General features: G+C 45.9%; 1 protein-coding gene across 1 annotated transcript in view; it reads right to left on the reverse strand.

Annotated features, from left to right (window-relative positions):
• Positions 1-3,179: 3,179 nt before the first annotated feature.
• Positions 3,180-13,972, reverse strand: part of USP35 (ubiquitin specific peptidase 35) — a 54,277-nt gene continuing 43,484 nt past the window's right edge. Inside the window, exons 9-11 of the mRNA XM_050940673.1 lie at positions 11,056-11,162; positions 8,754-9,990; positions 3,180-5,860 (exon numbers count right to left, since the gene is read on the reverse strand). Coding sequence (XP_050796630.1) covers positions 5,684-5,860; positions 8,754-9,990; positions 11,056-11,162 — 1,521 coding nt within the window. The 3' untranslated portion in view covers positions 3,180-5,683. The remainder of the gene's footprint in view (positions 5,861-8,753; positions 9,991-11,055; positions 11,163-13,972) is intronic.

Below are 13,972 nucleotides of genomic sequence, written 5' to 3' on the forward strand. Positions count from 1 at the left end.
GTCTTTGTGGCACCTTAGAGACTAACAAATGTATTTGGACATAAGATACTGTATTTTCCTCTGCATGCATCCGATGAAGTGGGTTTTAGCCCATGAAAGCTTATGCCCAAATAAATTTGTTAGTCTCTAAAGTGCCACAAGTATTCCTCGTTCTTTCCACTAAAATGACAGGTTTCAGAGCTAGTGACCTTCAGAGCAGAATTTTTCTACTGGATTTAACATGGCGCAGCTAATAACTTAGTATGAATACAATTCTTATTTTTGCAAGGCCTTTATTTCTGTTATGATACATATAAAAGCAGGGGAACAGAGATCCTTTTTTCAACGTGTGTATCATTTAGAGCTGTTTATTTAAACCTCTTCCCCCGGAGCCCTGTTGCTTGCTATAAATAACTGTGAAGAGCAGAGAAAATTGTTAATTCCTTAAAATCACTCAATAGACATAGCTGTCTACATGATTTGAAAGAAAAAGATGACACAGTCAAATAGCAGCAATAATCCCACAGAAATGATGGAGTGAGGATGTAGCAGAACTGTGGAGATAGTGGTCATAGTCCTGCATTCTTTGTCATTTTTTGTTTTTTTATCTATGTTGATATAGATATACCTAAAAAGAAAAAAACTTGACTGTAGCTGCTCAGTATTTTACAGTACAGCCTGAGTTTAATAATGGTCTTTCCTTTGTGGCCTGGAGTTTCAAAGGATGAGCCACATCTGTCCTCCTAAGACTGAAAACTGCCTTGAATCATGTGCCATCTCTGTTCCTGCCCACCCAGCCAGCTGCCATGTTGCTAATTGATCAAATGAGTGCCCAGAGCTGTTTTGGGAGTACAGCCCTCATCCATGGCTCCAATGCTATTATAGCGCAGCATACCAGCAGGCCAGGGCAGGCTGATGAAGTGTTACTGGCAGGGAATTAAAAGCAGATTCAGATTAACTCTTAGGGCAGTGTAATCAGCTTGTTCTGCACTGAGGTATCAAATGCTAGTGTAGTGCAAGCCCTCAGACAGCCCCACTTCCTGTCCTTCCCCCAACAAAATGACACCTCCATAAACCCCCAATTGCCATAAGTAGGCCTTGTTTCAGTGGGCAGAAACCACACTCCCAGCCCACAGTACCCATCTCACACAGCCATTTATTGCACTGGCCTAATCAGGGCCCTGATGATTATTCCCAAGACTCTGGCCTGACACGGGTGTGAGGAGAATCAGGGGCCTTGTGTAGCCCCTGTGTAGAATAGCTATGCCAACGGGTGTGTGTGTGTGTGTGTGTGTGTGTGTGTGTGTGTCCCATTGGCGTAGATAATCCATCTCCCTGAGAGGCGGTCGCTAAATTGACGGAAGAAGTCTTCACTACAAAGTTAGGTCAACCCAGCTACATCACTCAGAGGTTTGAAAAAAACATACCCCTGAGTGTCATAGTTAAACTAATTTAACCACGGTACAGACAGCGGTAGGTCAATGGAAGAATTATTCCATCAACCTAGCTATAACCCCTTGAAAGGTGGATTATCTACGCCAAGAGGAGAACCCCTCCTGTCAGCGTAGGTAGGATCTACACTGAAGCACTCCAGTGGCTCAGTTGCAGCACTAAAAACACAAAATGATATAGTCATTTAGGAGCCTCATAACAGCGGCCATACTAGGTCAGACCAGAGGTTCCTCTAGCCTAGTATCCTGTCTTCTGACAGTGTCCAGTGCCAGGTGCTTCAGAGGGAATGAACAGAACAGGATAGTTACTGAGTGATCCATCCCCTGTCACCCACTCCCAGATTCTGGCAGTCAGAGGCTTGGGACGCCCAGAGCATGGGATATGAACCCAAAACATAGGGTTTGAACTCTTTTTTGAACCCAGTTATAGTTTTGGCCTTCACAACATCCCCTAGCAATGAGTGCCACGGGCTGACTGTGTGTTGTGTAACGAAGCCTCATTGAAAGGAATTGGGTTTGTTTAGTTTGAAAAAGAGAAGACTGAGAGGGGACATGATAGCAGTTTTCAGGTATCTAAAAGGGTGTCATCAGGAGGAGGGAGAAAACTTGTTCACCTTAGCCTCCAATGATAGAACAAGAAGCAATGGGCTTAAACTGCAGCAAGGGAGATTTAGGTTGGACATTAGGAAAAAGTTCCTAACTGTCAGGGTAGTTAAACACTGGAATAGATTGCCTAGGGAAGTTGTGGAATCTCCATCTCTGGAGATATTTAAGAGTAGGTTAGATAAATGTCTATCAGGGATGGTCTAGACAGTATTTGGTCCTGCCATGAGGGCAGGGGACTGGACTCGATGACCTCTCGAGGTCCCTTCCAGTCCTAGAGTCTATGAGTCTATGAAAGTCAACAGCTTAAATGGGACATGGGCTCCCAAGTCACCTACAGCTAGATTTACAAAGGTATTTAGGCATATAAAGGTGCAGGCAGGTCCTAGAGTTAGCTCCACAAAGGGATTTAGGTGCATAACTGCCATTTAAGCATCTAAATCCAAAACTGAGATCCTCACAAGCCCTGCTCAGCTGCTGCCTAACTCTCTAGGCCCCTACAATCTCTCTAGGTGCCTACAGTTCTGCTGGAAGGCACTCAAATGCCTAAAAAATCCACCTCTGGGCATGCAGCAATCTACATGCCCAGGCACCAAGCTCACATCTAAGCTCCAACAGGGTTATCAAACTAGACATGCCCCTGCCTAGCTCACCTTTGGGATGTGATCAGGCAGACATGCTCAGAAGCCACCTGACTGGGCCCCATACAAAACAGCGCTGGAGCCCAGAGGTGGTGGGGTAGTCTGGGCAAAATCTCCCTCAGTCTCGTCTGTTGAAGCTGTTCCACTGTGTATAACTAAACATGCATTGGAGCACGGTTTTGGAACACAGGCCTCCCACATTAGCAGCCTAACTCCACAAGAGGGCTGGTGGCTGGCTTTGTGGATTCCAGTCCTAGGTGCCTAACTCTCCCTGTGCATTGTATAGGGCATCTGGGCTCCTAAGAAAGGGTCACAGATTCCACTAGATGGCAGGGTTCTGTGATGGGGTGTGTATCCCACTCAAGGCTTGAATGGGTTAACATGGGCCAGGAAGGGCCAGTTATCCTTAGATGCTGCACCTGGAGGGGAACCAGCCTAAGAAAGGCTGGTAGGAAGAAGCCCAGGGAAACAGCAGCAAGGAATGGGACAGTGCAGACCTTGGCTGTTGGTCATAGGGCCCCTGGGCTGGAACGAAGCATAGAGGGAGAACTGGCAAAGTGGCACAGGACCTGAAAATGTGGAACAGAGACCATCTGAGACAACATCCAGACAGCTTGTCCAGTGGGACATGTTACCTAGGAAGGGGAGGAACCATATAGTGACCTGGCTGAGTCACGAAGAGAGAGAGCACCTTGAGATATGAAGAGAAAGATGATCCACAGCGTGAGTAACCAACAGCAGGAGGAGCCATATGGGGAAAGCGCTAATTTCCAGACTGACCTCCAAGGAGGTGGACCTGTGGTGAGTGGTACCCCCTTTAAAGGTATCTAAAGGTTAGGTGTTGCAATGCTGAGTTTAAGTCCCTTTGTGTATCTAGTCCCTACTGGAAAATTCAAACCTGCCTGAGCAAGTCAGCTAACTCCCAGTGATTGCAGGTGCCATTTTTTAAAACTTCACCCCAAATCTAAGAGTTTCATGAGTCACATTATTTCCTGCTATTACTCCCCAATACCATGAACTCTGATATAGTTAAATGGTGTGAAAGTCCTGAATGGTTTCTAAGAAGCTTGAGATTTTCCTTCCATTTATCAGCCATTTCACTGCTTTTCAAATATTTTCAAAAGTGGCAACTGGTTTTGAGTGTCTCGGTTTGTTTAGGTGCCCATCTTAAAACCTGATTATTTTTTAGAAGTACTGAGCACCTGCAGCTCCCATTGATTTCAGCTGGAGTTGTGCATATTCAGCAGCTCTGAAAATCAAGCCCACAATGAAAATTGTGACCCTAGTTTTACTCAACTATACGTTCCTTTCACTGAGGTCAAACATTCACTGAATGCTGCCTTCAGTAAGAGTTACCATCTCCACTCTTCCTCTCTTCAAAATGAACAAAGAAGTTGCCACTAGGCCACTGAGGAAAGACCAAGGAGGAATTCTGGGTTCATGCTCTTCCAGTCTGCGTAAAGAGGAGCCAGATAAATCTTGCTACAGTCTCTCTCAGCTGGAAGTGAAGAGGAGCTGATCTTACTACAGCTTTCTTTTCCTGGGAATTAGCATATATATATAAAATATGGGGAGGGATTTCAGAGGCATCCTGCAGTTCCCAGAGCCCCCCTGCAACTGCAGAGCATGGAGCGCTCCTGCCACTGCTACACAAGGTGAAAGAGAGGAGAGACTTTGCCAGAGAGGCCCTCTTCTCGTGTAGTGCAATTCCCTCATGGTAGGACAAAGATGCGCACACTTCACTACAGAAAGGTGTGACGTCCTTATTTTAATGGGAGTTTTGCCTGAATAAGAGCCCTGAAGTGGGACTCTGCATCTGCTTATCCTTCAGAAAAAAACCTAATGGGCTAGAATGATTAGAAGGGAGAGGAAATTGTGCTAGTGCTGGGCAAACCTCAAAAGGGCTGGATAATACCAATTAGAACTGAACAAATAACTCTCATTCCACAATTGATCTGCTGCATTTAGCCTCTCTAATAGGCTTCCTGTTTTTGTCATTTGAATTTAAATCAGGATTTGGGTTTTTTTTTTGTTCTATGGCTACACTATATTCACACACACACCACAGTCAGAAGTAGGAATTGAACCTGGCCCCTCTGGGATAAACAGCGCAACTCCATCCCACTCACACCAGAGGAGTCAGCCCTGCAGGACTGTAAGAGTTGTTGGGGACCAGCCACTGGCGAGAGTTGTGATCACAGACACTATGCCAGTGTATTATACTGGCATCCCATGCTCCATCTTGAATCAAAGAGCCTGGCTTCTAGGATTAAGATGGAGCTGTGGCTGCTGCACCCAGTGATCTCAACAAGGCAAGATTTACAGAAGTGACTAGCAATTTTAAGGTGTCTCAGGTTTTGGGTGCCCAATGTGGGATGCCTTAAAGGGGGCCTGATTTTCTGAGGGCAGGTACTCAGCACCTTCTGAAAATCAGGCTCCTTTAACGGGTACGGCAAGTTGGCCACCCAAAACCTGAGGCGTCTGAAAATCACTAGGCTCTTCTGGAAGATGTTGGCCGTAAATCCCATTTCTGTGTGGAAGTTTTGGGCTCTGCATTTGGGTCACTGGCACTGCACTTGGTCGCTTCCAAAAGAGTCCTGCTTCCCTGCACCTCTCCCTGCCCCAGTCTTGATCGACGGTGTACTCAGCAGGCAAGATGATGCTACAGTTAAGAAAGTGGCACTTCTCTTAGTTATTGGTCAGTAGCTCGTCACCGCAGAGCTCAGCAGCTAGTAATATTATTTTAAGGCATTCAGACCAAGTGCATAGAAAGCAACGGGAATCTCCATGTGCTAGTGATTTAACTCCAGCCAGCAATGTGTTCCCTGAATCAGCAGCGAGTCCTTCTACTTAGACAGGATTCAGGGCCAAACTCCTCTCCGTGGTAACACTGACTTCAAAGGAGGTGAGAGGACACTCTGGCCTCTGTGGGCCCCGCGGCTTGGTTAGAAATGAAGTTTGAAGCAGGGCTTCTTGCTTGTTGGTTATAGTCAGTGTTCAATGGCGCCTTTAGAAGACTAGTCCATGAAACGAGCCTGAGCCTCCGCCTCCGCCTCCAGCAGCTGGACCACAGCCCCCAGAAGAACCTTCATCATCCTTGTCTCTGTCAAAATCTCTCCACCATAGAGGGGATTTGGGCAAGGTTGAAATGTAGGCAGCTCTGTTCCTTGCTTCCTTCTCTTGCTCCTGGGAGAAAAGGAAAAAAAAAACAAAAACAAGCCAGGCCTGTTTATCTGAAGTCTAGTGATTCAGGCACATCATGTGAATGCATGTGAGAAAGCTGCTCCCAGATTCTCTCGAGGGAGAGAGGCTGGCTCCTGAGACTGAGCTGCTGGCCTAAACCAAAGAATGTGTGGTCTAGTGGACAAGGCATGAAACATGGACGTGGGACTCCTAGGTTCCACGTGACAGGGGGAAGCGACAGCTGGTATTTCTAGTAGAAGCTCTGACTGAGGTGGCAAGGTGGTCCCAGCCACCATCAATGCCCGTCACTGAATTCACAGTAGGCTGAAGGGAAACAAACAAACACTCTCCCTGATCATGCAAGGCACCAAGGTCCTCAAACACTTGTTTAAAGTCAGCAGGAGCTGAGGAGGCTCAGTGCCTGGCAGGCGCGGGTCCTAAAAGTCTGACTCTGCTTAAGAAGCTTGTAAAAGGTATGAAGTCCTTGGGGACATGCCCCAACCAAGACCTTCTGTGGGTGAGTCCGCACCTCCGAGATACGTAAGAAAGGTATGTCCTTTCTTCTGATTGTTCTAGAGATCACAGCTCAGCTATCTCGGTGCGTGAAGCACAGACAGCAGTGAGAGGGGCAAGAACCCAGACAGAGGAGCATAAATGAAAAGCAGTGACTATTTCATACCACAATAGCAGACAGAGAACAAGTAACAAGAGGGACAATTGCTAGCCGATGCCAACTGTCTAAGTGAGTAAAGGGACGAATTCCCTTTACATTGGGTTCTTCTCTTTGGAACAGGTCCTGTTACTTCTGATGGGATACCCCTGCTGCTTTTGAAAATTTAAACTCAAACTATTAAGGAAGATTGTCCTGCTTCTATTCTGAGTTCACACATCTTCTTCCTGCTTTCCAGACTTCTTGGAGAACATGAGGGTCAGACCCGCAGCTGCTGTAAGCTGGCGCAGCTGATTTCAATCAAACTAACTGATCTGACACCAGCTGAGGAACTGGCCCTAACAGCATAAGCCCATTCTCCTGTTACATATTCTCAGTAAAGTCGCCGCAGTTCCCTCGATAGGGCTAAATTTCTCTTTATGTTACACTACAAAGCAGCGATGAAAAACTGTTGCTGATCCTGGGGGAAGGGTCATGCTCTGTACAGACCTGCCATTACACAGGAGTGGGCATGAATGACAAGTGGACATAGGGGATCAAACCTCACCCAGTCCTAGGTGGGTCATACCCACCTCTGACAGGCGGACCCCCTTCTTTTGCCCTCTGGCAACCCCTGTCTGGCTTGCCCTGGCAGTAAAGTATCATTGAATTGAACTATAGACTAGGGCTCACCCCCCGACCCCCAAATAGGGTGACCAGACGTCCTGATAAAATCGGGACCATCCTGATATTTGGGTGGTTGTCCCGCGTCCTGACCAATCTTTGGTCGGGATGCGATTTGTCCCAATATTTCACTTCGCCGGCAGCACTCGCCTTTTTTCTTTTCTCCACCGGCGGACCGCCCTCCCCCCCATGTGTCCCAATATTTTCTTCATCTCACCTGGTCACTCTACCCCCAAACACCATCACACCGCCTTTGTACAGGCAGTCACAGCAGAGAGCCCCTTGGAAGGAGGGTGACTGACCCCACCGTAATTTGGAGAGGTCCAGCATGCATCCCTGCCTACCACTCAGCCTTTCATAGGACCATTCCACCCGAGTGAGCCTCAAGACTGAGCTGCCCTCCCATCCTTAGCCTTGGTCTGGAGGGATCGGTCCGGAGGCATTATTATTATGGCAGGATGGGAGGAAGCTTTATGCTGCTGCTACTCCTGCTGTAGCCATTGCGTGTACGAGGGAGGTCTTCTGGCTCAAGGACTGGCAGTGCAGAACCTCGTCTGAGGACTAAAGTCTCTCAAACACCTAAACGAAGCCATGCCAAAACCTTCAGTACAATTCAGGCCAGCTTAGCAGCATTCTAGGCAATGCAGTGTTAGTCCCAGAAACCAGCTGAAGTCTGGCTACAAATGCACAGACGATGCTCACAGCAAGGTGGGCACGAGAGGGAGAAATATACATGTAGCTGGTTGGGATGATTCTCCCCAAATAGCCATAGGGCTGAAGCCACACTAAGCCAATGAGTCCTTATGCCTACATTCTGTCTGGTATAAAAACCACGACACACACAACAGCATTGGATGGAATGTACTTAAGGAATAAGACTAGAAGGCAGGAAATGGGTGTTCTCTGCCACAGACTTCTTGTGTGTGACCTTGGGCAAGTAACTTCACATCTCCGTGCCTCAGTTTCCCTCTCTTTAAATGAGACTAATCCTTACGTGACTGGTGTGTTAAGGGGATTATTTCGCCGCTGTTGGCAATGCACTCAAATTTGATAGTAGTGAATGAAAATGCCTGTCAGCATACATGCATATAGCATCCTTCACAGCAGTCCCAGGTGCTTACTGTACCAAGAGCAGTTAAAAGCGACACATAAGCTATGACCCTAGGTTAGGATTTTGGAGATCTGGGTTCTAATCCTATCTCTGCCACCAACCTGCTGTGTGACCTTGGGCAAGTCGCTTCCTCCTCTGGGCCTATTTTCCCCCTCCCACCCTTTGACCTGTCTATGTAGACTGTAAGCTCTTCAGGGCAGGGAGTGTCTCACTCTGTGTTTGTACATTGCCTGGCACAATGGGGCCCTGACCTCAGTTGCAGCTACTCTTAAACAAATAATAATGAAACTCTTTACATTTGGATTTAAAAGGGAGATGAGATTCAGCTTTTGGGAGCCACGTGTGTAACCTACAGGCCTGCTCCCACTGAAGCCAAGAGAAAAGCTGACACTGATTTCGATGGAAGCAGAATCATTCCCCTAAAACATGGTGCTGACGGTAAATGGAGTTACCTGCAAATACAAGATGTTATCTTTGGAAATGGCTTCCATCAAGTCTTTATTGGGAGAAAGTTCCCCGTGCAGCCGGACGGCATCTGAAACGACCTCGCGCACAGCCCAGCTCTGCTTGCATGGCCGCTGCCTGTAGAACAGCACGTAGGCCGTGTCTTTGGGGAAGAAAGAGGTCACGTTGCTGACTGATTCGAAGGAGGAAAAGGACACCCTGGTGTCGTTGAAGAGGTACCACTGGATTTCAAAGTCCAACTGCTTGTCTGATGTGCTTTTCTGTGCCCCATCCCTTGGCTGGCTGCTGGCACCAGTACTGGTACACTCTCTGGCATAACAATAGTAATGACCACTCTCTGAGGAGACTCCAGAATGGACCACCACACTACAGAGATCATACACCATGGACACAAATCCACTGCATGAGGTAGCCCTGTCATTCCTGTTCTGGCATACTTCACCAGAGTCCTCCGAGGCAACCAGGACTGGCAGCTTCAGCACCAATGGAATTGAGACGTTATCCAGGATCTTCTTCCTCTTCATGGTCCTCAGGTCAAAGGAGAACCTCAGCAGGGTGAGGACAAGGTAGTGTGGCCCCTCCGTCAGTTCGGCCACTTTCTCCGCATCTTGCAGGGAAGCACACTTCTCACAGTGATATTTATTCTCGGATGTCAGCACTTCCGGTGATAAGAAATAGTTGATCAAATCCGGGACAGATCTGGAGTCCTCGGAGCCACCAGTCTGCTCTCCAAAAGACAACAGTGGATCTTTTGCTGCCTCCCAGCTGACATGATCTCTGTCAGATCTCAAGATGAAAGGAGTCTCTTGTCCCTCTGCTTCCTGAAACCCAACTGTTTCTATTGGCAAGAGCTGGATGGGAGGTTCTCCAGACACGGGGTGCTTCCTTTGCCTCCTTGGAGATTCTGTTACCTGACTCTGTGGTTTTATGGGTGGCTCAATAATCTGTGGGCCGATTTCTTCCACTGGTAAAACTGCTGTGTGGCTCTGCCGACGCACATGTCTGTTGGACGGTGGGAAAGCCAAGGACAGGTCTGTGAAGGCTTCTTCTCGGGAGGAGACATTTAGACACTTCAGACAGCGGATTTTTGTCATCATCTTACCCCCGAACATTTTCTCAATTAATGTCTTGTTTAAGTAGTGGCGCTCCTCAGCCTGAGGCAGCAAGTTGGACTCTTTAAGCTTTTGGTAAATTCTTTTCCCAGTTTTCTCTTCTTCATGTAGCCTTTGGCAGAGGAAAAAAACCTGCATTAGAAATAACACAACAGACCAGTAACCTCCAATGTGCGGTCCCTCATCCATAGACAGCCTCTCCCTACTTATTTTTTTCACACCCAACTCCCTAGGAGGTTGATGTACTTTTAACTTCTCAACACTTTCGGCCAAAGACTATCACTCTATGGAGTTTCGTCTCGTTATGGCTCAACACAGCTGGTGGTTCCCCACACTGTAAAGGTTGGCAGCTCCATCCCATGTGGGCATAGAGGATCCTGCCTACTGTGGTTCTTCTGCCTGAATGGTGGTGAGGGGATGGGATTTGGAGTGTATACACTTTTTGTGTGCCACACACCCCGTTTCTGCCAGAGCTCCTTTGCAGGCCCACCTGCAGCTGGGAGGGATTTGAAGGGGATCTATGGCTTTTGAGCTACAGAGAGAGAGAGAGAAATTTCAGACAAAAGTCAAAATTTCAGACAAGGGTGGTTTTTTTTCAAATGTTTTTCATTCAAAAAGTCAGATTTTCCCACACACTTGGCTGAGAAAATCCCTTTTGCCTTCAGGGTGAATGTGGCAGTTTTCAGGCCAAACTGATTTTTCCAAGCCAAAGTTTATATACAGGAGAGCCTAAAGTAGGGCTTTATAATTGAAGCTGCGATCAGAACCCTTGTCCTTCAGCTCCAAACACACAGTGCTCCATCCTGTGAACTAAAGAATCCCCTTGGGCCCTCGCTGACATTTCTAGCTTCCTTAGCCCAGCCATTCTAGGGTAACCTCACTCAGTCAGACCCCCAGCACCAGTACATTACTCATCTGTGAGTCAATGCAATGTTTAGAAAGCCTTGGAAATGATCACTGATAGTAGTTGTCCAAAATCATTCATGAAAACCTTCCAACTTTCTCTCTAGGGAACAATCCCACATTGGCAGGGGATGAGCACAATGACCTGGACAAACAGCTGTTTGCATCTCTGTTATAATTGATCATGTTGTGTTTAGGAGGCCTTGCCTTGTACAAACGCAGAACAAAGAGACCTGCCTCCTGCCCACAAATGTGAACAAAGGCTGCCACTTACCGATCCAGCAGGTACTTCAGGTATTCGGAACAGTCCTGCTGAGCTCCAGGGCTAAACCAAGGAGGCCAGGAGGCTGAGAGGAAGCCTTCAGGTGAGATAGCAGGTCGCTGGCAGCAACAAAATGAGAGGAAGAGAAGCATTTAAGGCCAGATCCCACTCCCACTGGGTATCACTTTCCATTCCATTCACATCAATGAGAGTTGGGTCAGGCCCTTGCAGACCATCAGTCAGTGAAACCTGTTGGGAGGCAGTGTAGCACTCATCAGCAAATATCAGGGATAGAGGTACCTGTGCCTTGTCTCTTTAAGGATTGAAGATCTGCTGCAGGGGCCAAAGGGGACAGTTCTGGTTGCAGAAGAGTGGTGTGTGCTCTGAAAGGACTGAGCGGGGCTTGTGCAAACTGAGTTTGTTTCATGGGGGGTGATACTAAGTTTAACAAAAACTCCAGTTTTAAAACTGTCCCTGGAGTGTAACATTAGCAGGACAATAAAAAGATTTCTTTATAACCTCTAGAATGCCAGTACACTGCAAACTCCGGGAGTAGGGTGGCCGCCGATGCATCCCCAGAATATAGGGCATCCCCACTCCCGCTGGCGTGACCCCACATGTGGAAATGTTAGCAAATAAAACCTGGACCAAAACATTGCCACATTCCTGCTTATTATCATAAAAGACTAATTCTGATTTTTTTTGGCAAGCTCGACAATGCAACAGCCTGCAAACCCTGCATTCAACTCTGTGAATGATTACACAAAACGGCATGAAAAATTACAACGTAACTCAGAACTTTCTCAATAAAAGATGATGTTTGTTTGTGTGTAGGGAACAATGTGACAGTGTAAAGACAGTTAGGCTTGCTGGTGAGAAGCTGTTTGTGTGTAGGGAACAATGTGACAATGTAAAGACAGTTAGGCTTGCTGGTGAGAAGCAGATAGATTAGTGTGCCTAATTCACAGAATACCATAGCCCTTTATCGGTGCCCATCACAAGCCTTCAGAAGTTCTGTTCTTGTTCAGCGTACATATTCTTGCATTCCTCTGTTGAATTGACACATATATGGTGCTCCGCTTTCATGACCTCTGCATCCTTTCATTTCTCCAACCTGTAGGGTGACCAGATGTCCCGATTCTATAGGGACAGTCCTGATTTTTGGTCTTTTTCTTATATAGGTTCCTATTACCCTCCACTTCCTGTTCTTCACACTTGCTGTCTGGTCACCCTACCAAGCTGTGATCATCAGAAAGAAAACCCTCTCTTTGAGAGCATTGCTATCGGGTACTGAAGAGATGTAACAGCTGATTTTCTTCAAGTTCTTGAAGTTGACCTGTGCTTCAGTAAAATTTTTCGGGTACCTCCCTTCACGAGGCAGGCAATCCTTTCATGGAAGAGACGAGATTAGGCTTTCTATCATGCCAAATTCTTCATTCTTTCACACTACAAACGCAAACAGCTTCAGAAAAATTCTTCAAAGCTGATGGGTTTTTCAAGAGCTAACTTGGACACTTTGCTGTGATGGCAAAGTGAAATCAAACCAGTCGTGCAGATACTTCTTTGATCTTTCATAAAGGTCGTGAAGCCCTTTTTACACCTTCCAGAAATATCTTGAGTAAGTCCCTGGAGCCCAGAATTCACATGTATCCAAAGAACTTGTCCCTAATCTTTCCCTCCAGTTTCATACTCAGTCCCATCGTGAGCTCATGCACCACTCTGAAAGAACACTAAAGCACTGGGCTTCTAAAGTCTCAATGCAGTCCATGAATAGCTTCAGAGCATGGCTCACAAAGAGAAAATATAGTTCAGCCACCTCACTGGTAGCCCCCTTGTTACCAAAGCTTTTCCAGATTACTTTAGGACACTCCTCCCCTCTTAAACACTAGAAATCACTAGGTAGTGGGTTTTAGCACTTTGGTCATCTATTGACTGCTAGCAAAAGAGACCGCCACCTGGTAACGTCTCAATAGATTGCACTCTTCCACCTCACGGTCACAAAGCGCCTTTCATTGTTCTGTTCCAGTAGCAGAAACGCTGAAGTGGGAATAAACCTTTAGAATTAAATGTTCGACACGGACAACGTTTTTCTGCAGCGTACTCTGTTATGCTATGAAGAATGTGTGCTAAGCAACTGGCTGCTAAAGTGCCCCTGTTGGCATTTTCAGTTTCTGGAAGGGTTGTCAAATGATTTAAAAAATTAAATCACAATTAATTGCAGTTTTAATCCCACTGTTAAACAATAATAGAATACCAATTTAAATTGATTATAAATGGTTTGGGATGTTTTTCTACACTTTCAAATATATTGATTTCAGTTACAACACAGAAAACACAATGTAGAGTGCTCACTTGATATTATTTTTATTACAAATATATTATTTGTATATTATATATACATACGTATATTATATTATATACATACGTATATCATATATACATATATATTATTTTTTATTACAAATATACCTCTACACTGATATAACGCGACCCAGTATAACACGAATTTGGACATAACCCGGTAAAGCAGTGCTCCGGAGGGGCGGGGCTGCGCACTCTGGCGGATCAAAGCAAGTTCAATATAACACGGTTTCATCTATAACGCGGTAAGATTTTTTGGTTCCTGAGGACAGCGTTGTATTAGGGTAGAGATGTATATTATTTGCATATTCTATATACATACTTACATTATATACATATGTATATTATATATATACACACACTATATATTATTTTTATTACAAATATATTATGTTTTATTACAAATATTTTATACTTTATGCTATTTATATTAGTATTTTATTACAAATATTTGCACTGTAAAAAAAATAAGACTTGCAATATACAAGGTAAAGCATGAAAGGGCATATGAATGTTCAGCCTATCTGGCACGTAAATACCTTGGAACGCTGACTACAACAGTGCCATA

Source organism: Gopherus flavomarginatus, chromosome 1 (assembly GCF_025201925.1).
Source record: "Gopherus flavomarginatus isolate rGopFla2 chromosome 1, rGopFla2.mat.asm, whole genome shotgun sequence".
Classification (NCBI taxonomy): domain Eukaryota; kingdom Metazoa; phylum Chordata; order Testudines; family Testudinidae; genus Gopherus; species Gopherus flavomarginatus.